Below are 14,661 nucleotides of genomic sequence, written 5' to 3'. Positions count from 1 at the left end.
TTCAGCAAGCAAGGTTGTGTCATCTGTATATAGCAGGTGGTTAATAAGCAACCCTGATGTTCCCCCAATCCTGATACTGGGCTCTTCATTGGCACCCAGCTTCTCCATTACTTGCTCAGCATACAGGCTGAAAAGGTACGGTGAGAGGATACAATCCTGACACACATCTTTCCTGATTTTAAACCATGCATTCTCTTCTTCTAGTCCACTATTTATTTCCTTTGTTCTACTCAAATAATTATTTCTTGGTCTATGTACAAGTTCTCTATGAGTATAAGTAAGTATTCTGGAATACCCATTCTACTCAGTGTTATTCGTGGTTTGCTATGCTCCACACCGCTGAATGCCTTTGCATAGAAATAAAACGTAAGTAAATATATTCTCTGCTTTCAGCCAAGATCCATCTGACGCAAGCAATGATATCCCTCATGCTATGTCCTCTTCTGAATCTGGCTTGAATTTCTGGCAGCTCCCTGTCAGTACACTGTTACAACTGTCTTGAATTATCTTTAGAAAAATTTTGTTTCATGTGACATTAATGATATTGGGTGATTTCTGCATTCTGTTGGGTCACTTTTCTTTATGATGGGCACAAATACAGATCCCTGCCAGTCAGTGGGCTAGGTGACTGTCTTCCAAATGTTTGGCATAGACCAGCGAGTGCTTCCAGTGCCTTGTCAGTTTTCTGAAACTGTTCAGACCCCCAATTACTGGAGTCTTGGGTTTCCTGTTGTTGTTTGTAGTTGTTTTGTTAATGCCTTCAGAGTGTAGCTTGGATTTCTTTCTTCAGTGCCATTGGTTCTTGAGCATATGCCTCCTCTTGAAATGGTTAAATGTCAGTCAGTTCTTTCAGGTACAATGACCCTGTGTATTCCTTACATCAATGCATCCTGCATCATTCAATATTTTCCCCATAGAATCCTTAAATATTACAACTATTTAAAGGCTTGTTTTTTTCTTCCATTCTTTCATCTTGAGATATACTGAATGTGTTCTTCCTTTCTGGTCTTTGAACATTTTATTATAAGATGTAGTTTTATTGAGCTGCCCTTGGCATTTTCTGTTCAGCCTTTTTACTTCATCATTTCTTCTATTTACGTTAGCTTCTGTATGTTCAAGAGAAAGTTTCAGAATCTCTTCTGACATCCACTTTGATCTTTTCTTTCTCTCTTCTGTTCTTAATGACCTTTTGCTTCCTTCCTGTATGCTGTTCCTGATGTCATCCCACAGCTCATTAAATCTTATGTCAGTGGTACATGCATCAATCAAATCTTTTCTTGAGATGTTCTGGAAATCCATGTGGGATATACTCAAATTCATTTATGGGCTCTCATACGCTTGTTTTAATTTTCATCAACTTCAATCTGAACTTGCATATAAGCAATTGATGGTGTGTTCCTCAGTCAGCCTGTGGTCTTGTCTTGGCTGCTAATATTGAGCTTTCCTGTACTTTCTTCCCACAGATATAGTCTATTTGATTTCTATGTATTCTATCTGGTGAGGTTGATGTGTACAATCACCATTTATATATTTTGAAAGGTATTGGCAATGAAGAAGTTGATAGTCTTGCAAAATTCTATCATGCAGTATCCAGTTTAGCACTACAACAAAGGCCCTATTTTCCAACTACTGTTTTTCCCTCTTTGTTTCTAACTTTGGCATTCTAATCACCAATGGTTATCAATTCATTTTGATTACATGTATGATCAATTTCAGGCTGCAGACGCTGGGAGAATCCTTCAATTTCCTTATCACTAGATGCAGTCATTGGTGTGTCAATTAGAATAATAGTTGAATTAACTGGATTTCTTTGCATGTGTATAGATATCATCCTACCACAGAGAGCATTGAAATGTTCTTTTTGATAAATTTGTTATTCTCTGCAGAGTAAACTGTATCGTTGTCTGATTGAAAATGGCCAATACCAGCCCATTTCAGTTCACTGATGCCTGGGTTATTCTCTTTCTGTGTTCCACTTCATTTGGGACAATTTTTCCTGGATTCATACTTCATACATTTCACCTCCCGATTATTCATTTCTTTGCAGCTGTTTCTTCCCATTTTGAGTTGTGTCTCATTAGCAAATGAAAGTCTCTAAAACTCCAGTCGGTTCATGTCATTGTAGTCAACTCTGCTTTGCACAGGCAGCTCTTCCTCAGTCATGTTTCGAGTAGATTCCAAACTGAGGGCGTCACTTTCTGGCACTTTCTTGACAATGTCTCACTGCTATTCATTGGGTTTTAGTGACTAAGCCCTCAGAAATATACCACCGATTCCTTCTTCTTCCTTTGTCCTTCGTCTGGAAGCTCCACGGAACCCTGCTCACCTTGGGTGACGCTTCTGGTGTGTGAGATACCAGTGCTGCACCTTCCTGCTTCACCGCCATCAGCAAGCTAGCACAGCTCGACAAGCGGAAAGAACGCGAGTAGTGCTAATCCCTATGTTATATTGATTATTTCTGTATAGACCAATGAGTAATTATGAATATAGTCAGTATCTGCTATTTAAGTGAATTTATGCAGCAGCACATCCAAAATTCTATTATATTAAAGCCAGTTGGACATAGGACTACTTGAATCTCTCACTAATACTATTACAGCCTCCCAACCAGTGTTTCAGAGACGATGTAGCTTCACATTAGAAATCTCAGAACAGCATTCTTTCTACCCGTATGGTCTAGCAAAGTGCTTAGGAGACAGTCACTACCTAATAAATAATTACTAAGCACTAAATGAATTCAATTTATACAGTGTCTAAGAAGGAGAAATAAGCTACGGTAATGACTATTCCAAATTGTTAGGAAGAATACATTTATCTGTAAGTTGAAGAAACCTTCTAAAGTGTCTTAACAAATTCTAGATTTATTCATTAAAAATAATGAGAAGTTTATAAGTAAATAGTTCAGTGATAGTACTATGGGTCACAGATGGTATGAGAACTTAGTCTCCTTTGTATCTCTGGCTCACTAAAATTTGCATGAGGTTGTTGTTCTCCTTCTTGCACTATGCCAAAAAAAATGGTATGTTAGGCAAGAACACTTTAATAATCAAGTTATTTTAGAAGGATGCCTTATGCTGGGTGATCTAGAAAACCAAGACCAGTGAAACTTATGTATGTATATATATACACAGAGATACATATCAAGGAATAGCTCACACAGTTGTAGAAGTAGGAACGTCCAAGTCCTGATGGGTTCCATATCTGTAGATCACGTTAGGCTGGAGGCTTCTCTTGACTTGATTAGCTGTGGAGACTGATGAGACCAAGATAGCTGGAGAGGTGCAGTGGTGAATGAAAACAAGATCATTGGGTCAGATAGCAGGATGCTGATGACTCCCATGGCGAGTAAGCAATATGGCATGCCATTGGCTCATGTCCAAAGAACCAGGGGTTGATAAGCCAGATGCAAGATAAAGAAAAGACAAAGCAAACTTTTCCACAGTGTCCACTTATATTGGAAGTATGCTACACCCTTGGGGAAATTACCGGTAACTTTCAATTATTTGCTTCAGGGCTGTGATCTCAGTTAGGTTGCTGCATCACTCCCTAATCTTCATGCAACTCATTGACTACTTATAGTACATCCCATTAGGGAGGTAAATACATTGTAGGGATTATTGGGGGATTACTGGGTCATATCTGCCAACCAGTGAGAACCCTGACCCAGCGAAGTGACACAAACCTTAACTATCTCAAAGGCAAAGCTATTCAGAAGGACCTCTTGTTTCTATACACATTTCTAATGTATTTGAGGCCACTGTGAATACACAATACACTTTGTTCTTTGCTTTCTCATAGTAGCATATCTTTCATTGTATCTTTTAAAATGGAAGGATAATATTTTATCTTGTTCCCTCTCATAGTTGACAAGATCATTCTTGAGAGACTGGGAATCCCAAAAGGTTTTCAGTCTTAAGACTCTAGTTAATAGGAAATATCATTCTTGTTTATCTTGGCCACTTTTATTAGTATGAGTATACATAACATCGCTGTTAGGAGAATTTCATTCAAACCCATAAAAAATATAACTTATTCTGTTTCCTTGGAGACCTCGGAGGGAGGAATTAAATAGATCTCATGTTTGCCAATGAAAGCTGTTCGCCACACAGCCAGAATAGCCACCTGTCTGATGATCTATCCAGGGTACTGAAATTCTTTCGCTTCTCTTTGTATCTGTTCTAGCTATATTAGTGAATACATTTAACTTTATTTTTAAATTAAACTTTGCATTCTAATTGTAAAAAAATCATTCATAAATCCACTTCTCCAAAGCAACTATAAAAGGGTTTAGGTTAGTTTCTGTGGTAGTTACATAATTTCATGTCAACTTGTAGATCTAGGGGTAGTTTTCAACCTGTCAAGTAGATCACAGCCTGATGGTGCCTCCTTGTGGGCATAGTCTTCCTATAAGGAGGGCCCTGGGCACCTCCCTTCTCACTTCACCTTCATCTTCCTGCAGGCAAGCTACTCTGAGACGTGCTAGAGCTCTGGAGATGTTACCACCGCCATTGGATCCACATGACTGCAGTCACCAACCTGTTATCACCACCAATTCCTTGATAGTTCCTGCATTAGCATCATTGTTTGAGACTCCGTGAGTTTGAAGAGGGACTGGCCGATGGACTAGTATTGGACTTAAACACGCGGACGGGGCTGGGATGTTTTCACGATATAGAATTACTTCTTGATATGAAGTCCTTTCTTGATTTGTTTCTCTGGTCAACCCTGTCTTACACAATTTCCTCTTGTCTTGTTTCTATACACATTTCTAATGTATTTGAGACCACTGTGAATACACAACGCACTTTTGTTCATTACTTTCTCATCGTAGCATATCTTTCACTGTATCTTTTAAAATCAAAGCAAAATATTTTATCTTGTTTCCTTCCATAGTTGATTGAATCATTCTTAAGAGACTGGGAATTTTACTTTAAATATCCTTAATGAAATTATAAAGATATCTTCATGTTGAGTATTTTTCTATGTTCAATATTTAGAAAGGTTAACTTAGGAAATAATACTTAAAATATATTCCATCTAGTCACATTCTACGGGAAACTAAAAGCTCAAACCTGATAAAAACCTGATAAATTGCAAAAGTTACTGTGACCCTTAGTAAAAGTAAGTAAAGGGCTCAGAAAAGGCAGCATCCTTTTAGTGTTCAAAGATGAGCGAGATTTCCCCTGAGGATTCTCATAAAGAGACAAAGAACTGAATGTGCCAGTGGGCGCCGCGCAGCGTGGGCGTTGGTGGCAGTTGTGATTCGGAGCCGTTGGGACGCCTCTGCGGCAGCTGGTGGCGCAGGGGTCTGGCGTGGCCGCAGCCCCGGTGCCCGTGGGCTCGGGTTGCATCCACCTCTGAAGGAGAAGGGTTGGTCAAGAAGGTGAAGTGAACAGACTGTTCATTGAAGGAACGTGCTGAAAGCGCTGCAGGAGAAAGAAGCGACAGGCAGGAAAGCCGAGCCAGAGGAGCAAATGGAGACCGCACTGCAGAATCAAGATGCAGGAAAGACTGCAGACGTTAAGAAAGCAGAGAAGAGGCGAGAAACATCCATGTATTTTCGGCTTCAAAGGATACATGCTGAAATTAAAAGTGCACTCAGAATTGATCATCTTAACGTGAACAGATGTATTGCAGCCTTAGATGAACTTGCTGCCCTACAGATCACGATGCAACAAGCTCAGAAACACACACAGTTGATTACAACACTGGAAAAGATACAGCGATTCAGAGTTAGTCAGGTGATCATGGAAAAGTCTACAGCGTTGTACAACAAGTTTATGAATATGCTGTTGAGGGGTGAAGGAGGCTTTGTGATCACACAGGTGCTGAATAAATCACTCGCAGAACAGAAACAGCACGAGGAAGCGAATAAAACCAAAGATCAAGGAAAGAAAGGGCCAAACGAAAAGCTAGAAAAGGAGCAAGCCGGTTCCAAGACGGTAAATGGAGGCTCAGGTGCCCGGGACAGTGGCGATCGCAGTGAAGAAAGCAAAGACCATCACGCGGCCAGCGCTGCAACCAAGACGAACAGCGAAGAGAGCGATGGGGAGCTATCGCTGCGAGGCTTCTCCCTCGGTAACTAGGCCCGAGCACCTGGAACACAGGAACCTGAGGCGTTTGTAATGGTTCTCATGGGAAATAGACTGCTGAGAAATGCAAGTTTTAAAGTTTTATAAGCATAGGCTTCAATATTAAAAACTTGTTTTGGGGGAGACAAAAGCCCATGATCTTTGTTTAAATTTAAAACATTGCTAATTATACTACCTGTGCAGTATTAACAACTACAATAAACAGTGTGGGTGGGAAGGGGGGCTTTTCCAGACATTATGGTTGTAGCATATTTTCTCTTAGTATGTGTAAGTTAATGTGTAATTGATAGTAAAGTTACATTCTTAAGAGTGATACTTGTATAATACCTTCCCTCCCCCACTGCCCTATACTGTTGTTTTTGTGCATAGTTTTTACATGTCGGATTTCCCACATTGTCTTTTCACTGTTTTTGGATTCTGTAGAAGTTGAGCATTTTTATGGTAGCTGAAGTGTTACTTCTATGCAAGTACTCACTCGTTTTACCAAAAGATCATTTTAATCTTAGTCTACGTTGTGCCACACTCTCCGGCTTCTTTGTCACATGTGAGCTGTATACATTTTTTGCATGACAACCTGATATCCAACCGAAGGGGAACTGATAATTTTGTAAAGTCCAAAATGCATGTTAAGTTTTGAAGATAATTTAGTTCTGTGGCTGGGAATTCGGTGAAATCTCATGACTTCCTGCTAAGAGCAGAGTGGGTATATACTAGAATGAATGACTAGCATTATGACTATTATCCAACCTCCTGGCAATCAGCCATGTAAGATCCTTTATATGTATTAGGAGCTAACATTGAAAACTAAAGGATAAAAAGTTCATTTTTGAGGAACGTCTCAAGCTTGTGTTTTTAAAGTCACACTCATTAAGGAATTCACTGAAAAATAGTTTTTATAAAAATAGCTTTATTTATGCAATAAATAAAAATACTATATAAAAATCTAACCTATTTGAAAACATGACTTTAGAAGATACTTTCATCTTCATTTCTATGTCATATATAACAGGGATTACAAAAAAAAGGACAGATTGCTTCAAGGCAGTTGACGGTGACTTAGTACTTTGGTCTGTATACTCATATTGGGCTAAGTCAGGTCAAGACGATGCTAACCTACAATTTAAGGTTGCATTAGCTAAAGGTTGTTAGCATTCTGTTTTGACTATTTAAGTTGGAGGGTGGTTATTCAACAGCTTAAAAGACACTTTGCATTTTTAAAATAGGATCTTGGGGAAATAGGGTTAAGAGTTAGAATGGTAGCTCTGGGTTTATAAGTTGCCCCACCGAAAGCGGGTGGTAAGCACTGTATATTTTAAACTCTTGGATAATTGTTTTATCTTTAGATGTAAAGTTTCAATCTTCAATTTCAATAATTGAATTTTTGCATTCAAATAGTCTTATAATAAAACAAAGGCCCATTGTTTGATGGAGCTCCGCTATGTTATTAGATATATTTGGAGTTAGACATGTGTGTTCTAGTTAAACCATAGGTGTCAATGTGTAAACTTGTTTTGATTAAAAATGTTTTTATTAAACTCCTAAAAAAAGAGAGTAAGAACTAAGATAGTTTTTTGACACTATACAGTAATGTATTTCAAAAAGCTGTTGTTCATGAGATATCAGTGACAACTCACAAAAAAATAAACCAGTAAAAGTAATCATGTGGAAGGAGGATCAGTATAATGCTGTTCAGATAAGCAATGCTCTGCTGGTATAGTAGAACCCGGTAGAACGATGAATATCTAGAGCAAACATGTAGGCTATTTTCTATTAACACTATTTGTTTCGTAAAATGTAACAAAGAAAAAGAAATTATAATCTTGCTCATGAACATTTATGCAAACTTAAAAAAATATTAGCAAAACAACTGCAGCAATATAAAATGGATATTAATCACAAGCTCAGTTTGGGGAATTGAAGAGTGATTTAACATAAGCAAATCAATAAATATATTTCACCACACTAACAAAATAAGAGAAGAAAATCACGTGACTATCACAATGGATGCAAAAAGCTTCAATTACTATTTATAACAACTTTTAGCAAATTTTTAGAAGAGATATTCTTACTTGACAAAGGTTAGCCTGAGAAATCTTCAGAAGTCACTCTTAATGACTACATTGCAGGAATTGCAGTAATGCAGTCTTGCAATAATGCAGTAATATGGCTCTTTGAGCCATTGTCTTTGCTACTCCCACCAAATCACTTTTTCCTGATGGGTATGAATCTAAGAAGGTGGGGGAAGGGGCTGGCAGGATTGTACCATTCAGTTGTGATTGATGGTTAATTGTGATTGTCTTCCTGCTGCATATAAAATGGGCCATCTCAGAAGCAGGAAGGAGGCATCTCACTTCCAGTAGAAAGAAGAGCCAGGAGGGGAACTCATCCTTTAGACCCTGAAATCCCTGCACCTTGAACTTCCTTGACCTAGACGTGACAGCAAAGGAGCAACACAGGAGGAGCAGCAGCAGAAGCAAGAGCTGGAGAATGTCAGTGTAGTAAATTTCCCAGTACACAGAGCAAGAAAAGCTGAGTGCCTTTGGCCAGAAGGCTGACTTGTAAAGTAGGGTACCCCGAGCCACTTAATAGGGGGAGTTAGGTTTACTGACCCATGATTCTATGTCTCAGTGCCTTTGGGCTGAGATTCATGGCAGAGTGGCATGCCCTTTGAGTAAATATTGGCTGCCCTAAAAGAACTTTGTACCATTGCCCAAAGGGACATGTGGCTGAGAGGTCAATGACCAGAGGGGAGGCTTTTCTGTGGAGCTCAGCTGAGAAGGGGCTGTCTTGTCTGCATAAGTGTATCATGGGTGTTTGTGACATGCTAATTTCTCTGAGAAAACCCATAATTTTGAGTATTATCTGTGTCCAATATGGCCACTGCAATGAATTATCACACCCAACTGAAAAGTGGAGAGTGCTATGGGAAAGAAAGTTGATGTTAGAATTGGTGAAAAGGTTGGAGGGTGGAGGCATATCTGACTTCAGCCTTATAGAAATTGGCCTTGGGCAGCAGATGTTGATGCTGCTGCTGATCCTCCTTCCCCCCTTCGAAATCAGAGCAGATCAGACGCCCTTTACCCACTAAGTTTCAAATTACAGTAAAATACTATAATAATAAAATGTGCAAAGACTTAGAGGTAGAAAACCAAAAAGAAAAGAGACCTTCAGCTTATCTTAAACTAAAAGACCCAAAGAAGAAATTCAAGCCTCAATTTGCAATATTGAAGATTCTTTGGGCAAAATATTGAATGATGAAGGAAGTAGCAAAAGAAGATGGAAGGAATACACAGTCACTGTACCAAAACTAGTCGACATTCAACCGTTTCAAGAGGTAGCACATAAACAAGAACCAATAGTACTGAAAGAAGTCCAAACTGCACTGACAGCATTGGTCAAAAACAAGGCTCCAGGAATTGATGCAATACCAATTGAAATGAAGCACTGGAAGCACTCAGAAAATTTGGAAGACAATTACTTGACCTACTGACTGGAAGAGATCCACATTTGTACCCATCCCAAAGAAAGGGGCCCTATGTTAGTCTGGGTTGACTAGAGAAACATATTCATAGACACTCATATGTGTATGAGAGAACTTTATATCAGAGCAATTGTACATTAAGAAAACATCCCAACCCAATCCAGATCAAGTCAATAAATCTGATATTAGCCCATATGTCCAGTACCAGTCTGTAAATTCCTCTTCTGTCTAGTACCAGCCTGTAAATTCCTCTACACACTAATGCAATATGTGCAATGACACCAAATTCAGGAAGATCACAGGCCAGTGGGTGGAAAGTCTTGTGGATCCAATGGTGGTGGAAGATCTTAGCACTGGTGTGGGTCTCCACGTGGCTCCGCTAGCTCGGCTGCCATCAGCATAGCTTTCTGTGGCTTGTCAACAGAAGCATCTCACAGGGAGTGTGTGAGGGTCCTGCCTCCAGCGAACTATTTACCTCCTTACCAGCTCCCAAATGAGGTCATCAAGCTGTGACCTGATTGACAAACTAAACCCCACCCCTAAGTCTCAAATTGACAACAGATAATGTAACTACCACAGGCCCCGATAGAATACTTAAATTAAAAAAGAAGTAAAATTGCTGAAGATCATCAGAAAACAGTTGCAGCTGCAAATTGACACAGAGCTGCCAGAGGTGAAGGCCAGATTCAGAAGACGTGAAACAAGGGATATCATTGCTGATGTTAGATGGATCTTGCCTCAAATCAGAGAATATTAGAAAGATATTTATTTGTGTTTTATTGATTATAATAAGGCTATTGATTGTGTGGATTATACAACACCGGATATCCTTGAGAAGAATAAGACTTTCATAACACTTCATTGTGCTCATGTGGAAACTGTACATGGATCAAGAGGCAGTTGTGCAAACCAAACAAGGGAATACTGCTTGGTTCAAAATCAGGAAAGGCGTGCATCAGGGTTGTATCCTCTCACTATACTTATATAGTCTGTAAACTGAGCAAATAATTAGAGAAGCTGGATTATGTGAAGAATATGGTATCAGGGTTGGAGGAAGGCTTATTAACAATCTGTGATATGTTGATGACGTGACCTGATTGTTAAAAGTGAGGAGGACTTGAAGCACTTGCTGATGAACATCAAGGACTGGAACCTTCAGTGTGGATTACAATTCAATGTAAAGAAAACTAAAATCATCCCAACCGGACCAGTAGGTAACACCATGATACATGGAGAAAAGGATTCTATCAAGGATTCTGTCTTGCTTGGATCCACAATCAGTATTCATGGAAGCAGCAGTTGAGAGGTCAAAGGGTGCATTGAATTGGGTAAATCTACAAAAGACCTCTTTAAAGTATTGAAAAACAAGGATATTACTTTAAGGGCTAAGGTGCAACTGACCAAGGATTTTCAATGGCCTCATGTGCATGTGAAAGTTGGACACTGAATGAGGATGACCAATGAAGAGTTATTTCATTTGAGCTATGGTGTTAGTGAAGAGTATTGAAAGGACCATTGATGGCTGAAAGAACAAACAACTCTGCCCTGAAAGAAGCACAGCCAGACTCCTCCTGAGAGGCAAGGAGGGGAGGCCGGTTCAGGGCTTTGGGCGTGTTATCAGGAGAGATCCGTCTGTGGCAAAGACATCAGGCCTGATAAAGGGAAGGGGCAGCAAACACAGAGGAAGGTCTTCAAAGAGCTTGATAAAGTGGCTGCAACAATGGGTTCAAGTGTAAGAAAAATGTTGAGGACGGTGCCGCACTGGACAGTGTTTTGTTCTACTGTACAAAGGGTTACTGTGAGTTGTAACCAACTGGATGGCACCTAACAACAGTAGCAACAAAGAAAAGATGGGTCACAAAGGAAAATAAATCATTAGATGTTAAATTGAAACCTAGCTATATATTCATGAATCCACTCTGTCTGAGGGCAAGTCTATTCCCATCCCTAGTCAATGACCCAAGCGAATTTAATGGAGGCTTAATCCACATGAGGACTCTGCGAATGGGATTTAGGCTTTCTCTGTCATGGATAGCCTTCTGCAAACTGGTACTCAGAATTAAAGCTCTAATGCACTTCCCTCTTCTGAGGGATATATATATATATATATCCCTTTCCCACTTGCAAAAACAAAATATTAGCCTATTTTCCTTTGAGACTTGATATGTGACAAGGATGCCTGATAACCTCACTATTTTCTATCTTAAACTAGAAATCCTAACCATTGTAAAAAGGTAAGTGAATAAATAAAATGTATAGCAGGATGTATATTAGGAAATAAAGGAAGAACCTTTTAATTATGTATAGTCAATATGTATATGTATGTAGGAAATCCTTCCAAATCTACAGAGTTTAGCAAAGTCAATCTATGAATCTAGTAAGATTCCTGGTTATAATAAATCTACAAAAATCAACTATATTTCTACAAGCCAGCACAAAAAACAACTTAGATAAATTTGAAATAGAATGAAAATATCAGGAACTTAGAAAGAAGTCTCTAAAACTATGTAAGCTTTCTATGCTGGAAACTATAAGACACAGTTTTAAAGAAAAATTTAAATAGCTAAAAGGAGAGGAATTATATTCTTGATTCATAAAACTCAATATTGTAGAGATATCTATATCTCCAAATTCTTTTCTAAATGTGTTCTTGATAAAAATTCCAACTGTGGTATTTGTGTCTATTTGTGAATATGTCTGCACTTTAATAATGCACCTCTCAAATTTCTACAAAAATATGTGTCCAAAAGTAGAAGAAAAACAAGATGATATCCAGACGTGTTCTAAAGTCATTGTCAAATAAGACCCAATATGTTATTACCTCAAAGTTACTAATTTAAAAAACAAACAAATCCGAACTTCAAAATCACTGCTACTGGGTCGCTGTGAACTCATAGTGACACATGTACATGTCTAACTGAGCAAGAAGACTAACATATAGACACATACATATTTGACTTGATTTAGGAGCAAGGTTGTATTACAGATCCTTGTCGAAATGATTGCTTTTTTTCTATAAATGATACTGAAACACATGGGTATGCACATGGAAAAATACTAAAATTATACCTGCCTTAGATGATGCAAATAAATGTGTGATACCAAAGTGGGTGACATAGATTCATGCAGGCTACTGGGTGATCCAGGCTACTGGGGTCCTTAGACTCTGTCCTTTCAAGGAGCACAACATATTTCATAAGTCATACCAGAACAATATGATGTGGCGACCCCACTAAGCAAACTGGGCTTCACTTCAAGCTCACCCAAAGCAGACTTAAGGAACTGACATATTCCTTTGGACTTAAGTCTGAAACAGCTAATTAAGAGTAAAAGATGACTGCTACGCTAAGGTTATGGAATTAGTGGTCATTGGACGTTGGTTCAGATCACTTGCTCTGAGGGTCCCCAGTGAACGGTGGCCCAGGACTACCTTATATGTATTATTTTAATGCTCTCCTTGCTTTCCTGTGACATGCGTGCGTCTGGTAAGCATAGTTCTGCCTCTGTGAATGAGTATTATGGAAAGTTTAGCCCTATCAACCATTTTCATTGTTGGTGTAAATAGTGTCCAGTCACTAAAGGGTTTAACCTGTACAACACGTATCCCCCTGAGTTTCCCCATACGTGAGACCTGTGCACCATGATTCCTATTGTTTCCCAGCACTGCTGACACACGGCCAGGGTCCCCTGGCTCTACTGGGTCCCGGAGACCTCCCGCACAACATTTTTCTTTGTGCTATCTCCCTTCCTCCTAATGAGTGTCAAGGTTCCCTACGTGTCCTGCCGACAACCAATGCACTTCAATCACTTGAGTTGCACTTTAATCCCCCCCCAGGCTACCCGCCAGCGCCCACACGTGCCACCCATGCCCTCCGACACTCCCCCATCCCCGCACTGTGCAGAGGCCCAGGATAGTCTGCCTCTCAAGGATGTCCACATGGACTACTGGAAATCCTGGCGCCAGAGACCATTGCAGCCAGCAGATCTGAATCCCAATTGTGATAATCCCATTGCTGAGCCCCTGCATACTCCCCTAATAGCAAAGGCCCAATTAGGCCCTTCCGATAAATAACCCCAGCTTTCTAGGTATAGAGTTAGCCCCAGTGAGACAGAGATGCTGCTCAAACCCACAGCGCAGCTAGCTCCAGATAGCTGTTAGACTTATTCTTATTAGTGAGTGATAAGAAGACACAGGGCTCCTTTGCTCACCAGAGGAATTGGAACTCTGCACCTCAGAGTTCCTTGGTGACAGCCCTGCCCTTCATGAGTTAGCCAGCACACACAGGGTTCCACTGACCTTAGCCAAACCGCCTTCTGATCAGAAGCCCCTCCTCCCTCAGACACTAACTGCAATGGTCTATATCCACCTTGGGATCATACATAAGGCAAGGAGAATTCTGAATTGTGCAGCAATCTACTACAAAGGGGCCTTCTGTTATAATCATAAATAATACAAGACCCAACACTCTCTCTTTCATAATTTACAGGGCCGATAAGGAACTCTGGTAGATTTAATATACCCTTCAGGCACCACAATCTCTAGAACTTGCTTCCTACACCTCGACAATACCCTTTCTCCTGTAACTTACCAAGTAAAAATGTATCTCCCATAACCCTCTTTGCCTACTCATTGAAAAATAACACGCCTAACAGGAAGTCTTTCTAATATCACTACTACTAACTAAAACATACTCCCGAACACCTATTTCCTATTTCTCCTAGTCACCCAATGAACACGCCCTCATCATCTATACACATTATCTTTTCTAGCACCTAACTCATCCTCCGCTAACCTGTATAGCAAGCCTCTGCAAATCACAGAAGCTGACAGAGCACCTCAGTTCATCCACGATGTGACGCAGCCAGCCAACACAACAGCTACCACAAAGAAATCGAGAGGAAAATAATCAATTACTGAAGATGACCGAAACTTAACAGTTTACACAGAAGAATCAGCCATTGAATACCAAATAGAAAATGTTGTTAAGAATTGTACAAGAACTTAGGGGATCAATCCTGTAAACAAATGAAAAAGATAGATACAAGAATCCTCACACAAAAGGGAAATTCAAGAGTTAAGCAATGAGG

At 39.7% G+C, this 14,661-nt stretch overlaps 1 protein-coding gene across 1 annotated transcript in view; it reads left to right on the top strand.

The window, feature by feature from the left end:
• Nucleotides 1-6,086, top strand: part of LOC101655623 (PC4 and SFRS1-interacting protein-like) — an 82,589-nt gene extending 76,503 nt beyond the window's left edge. The window contains exon 2 of the mRNA XM_045292007.1: nucleotides 5,411-6,086. Within this exon, the coding sequence (XP_045147942.1) occupies nucleotides 5,411-6,086 (676 nt within the window). The remainder of the gene's footprint in view (nucleotides 1-5,410) is intronic.
• Nucleotides 6,087-14,661: the final 8,575 nt, after the last annotated feature.

Source organism: Echinops telfairi, unplaced genomic scaffold, assembly GCF_000313985.2.
Source record: "Echinops telfairi isolate 266 unplaced genomic scaffold, ASM31398v2 ScPeMD7_443;HRSCAF=831, whole genome shotgun sequence".
Lineage (NCBI taxonomy): Eukaryota > Metazoa > Chordata > Mammalia > Afrosoricida > Tenrecidae > Echinops > Echinops telfairi.
This window is presented reverse-complemented; position numbering and strand designations above follow the sequence as displayed.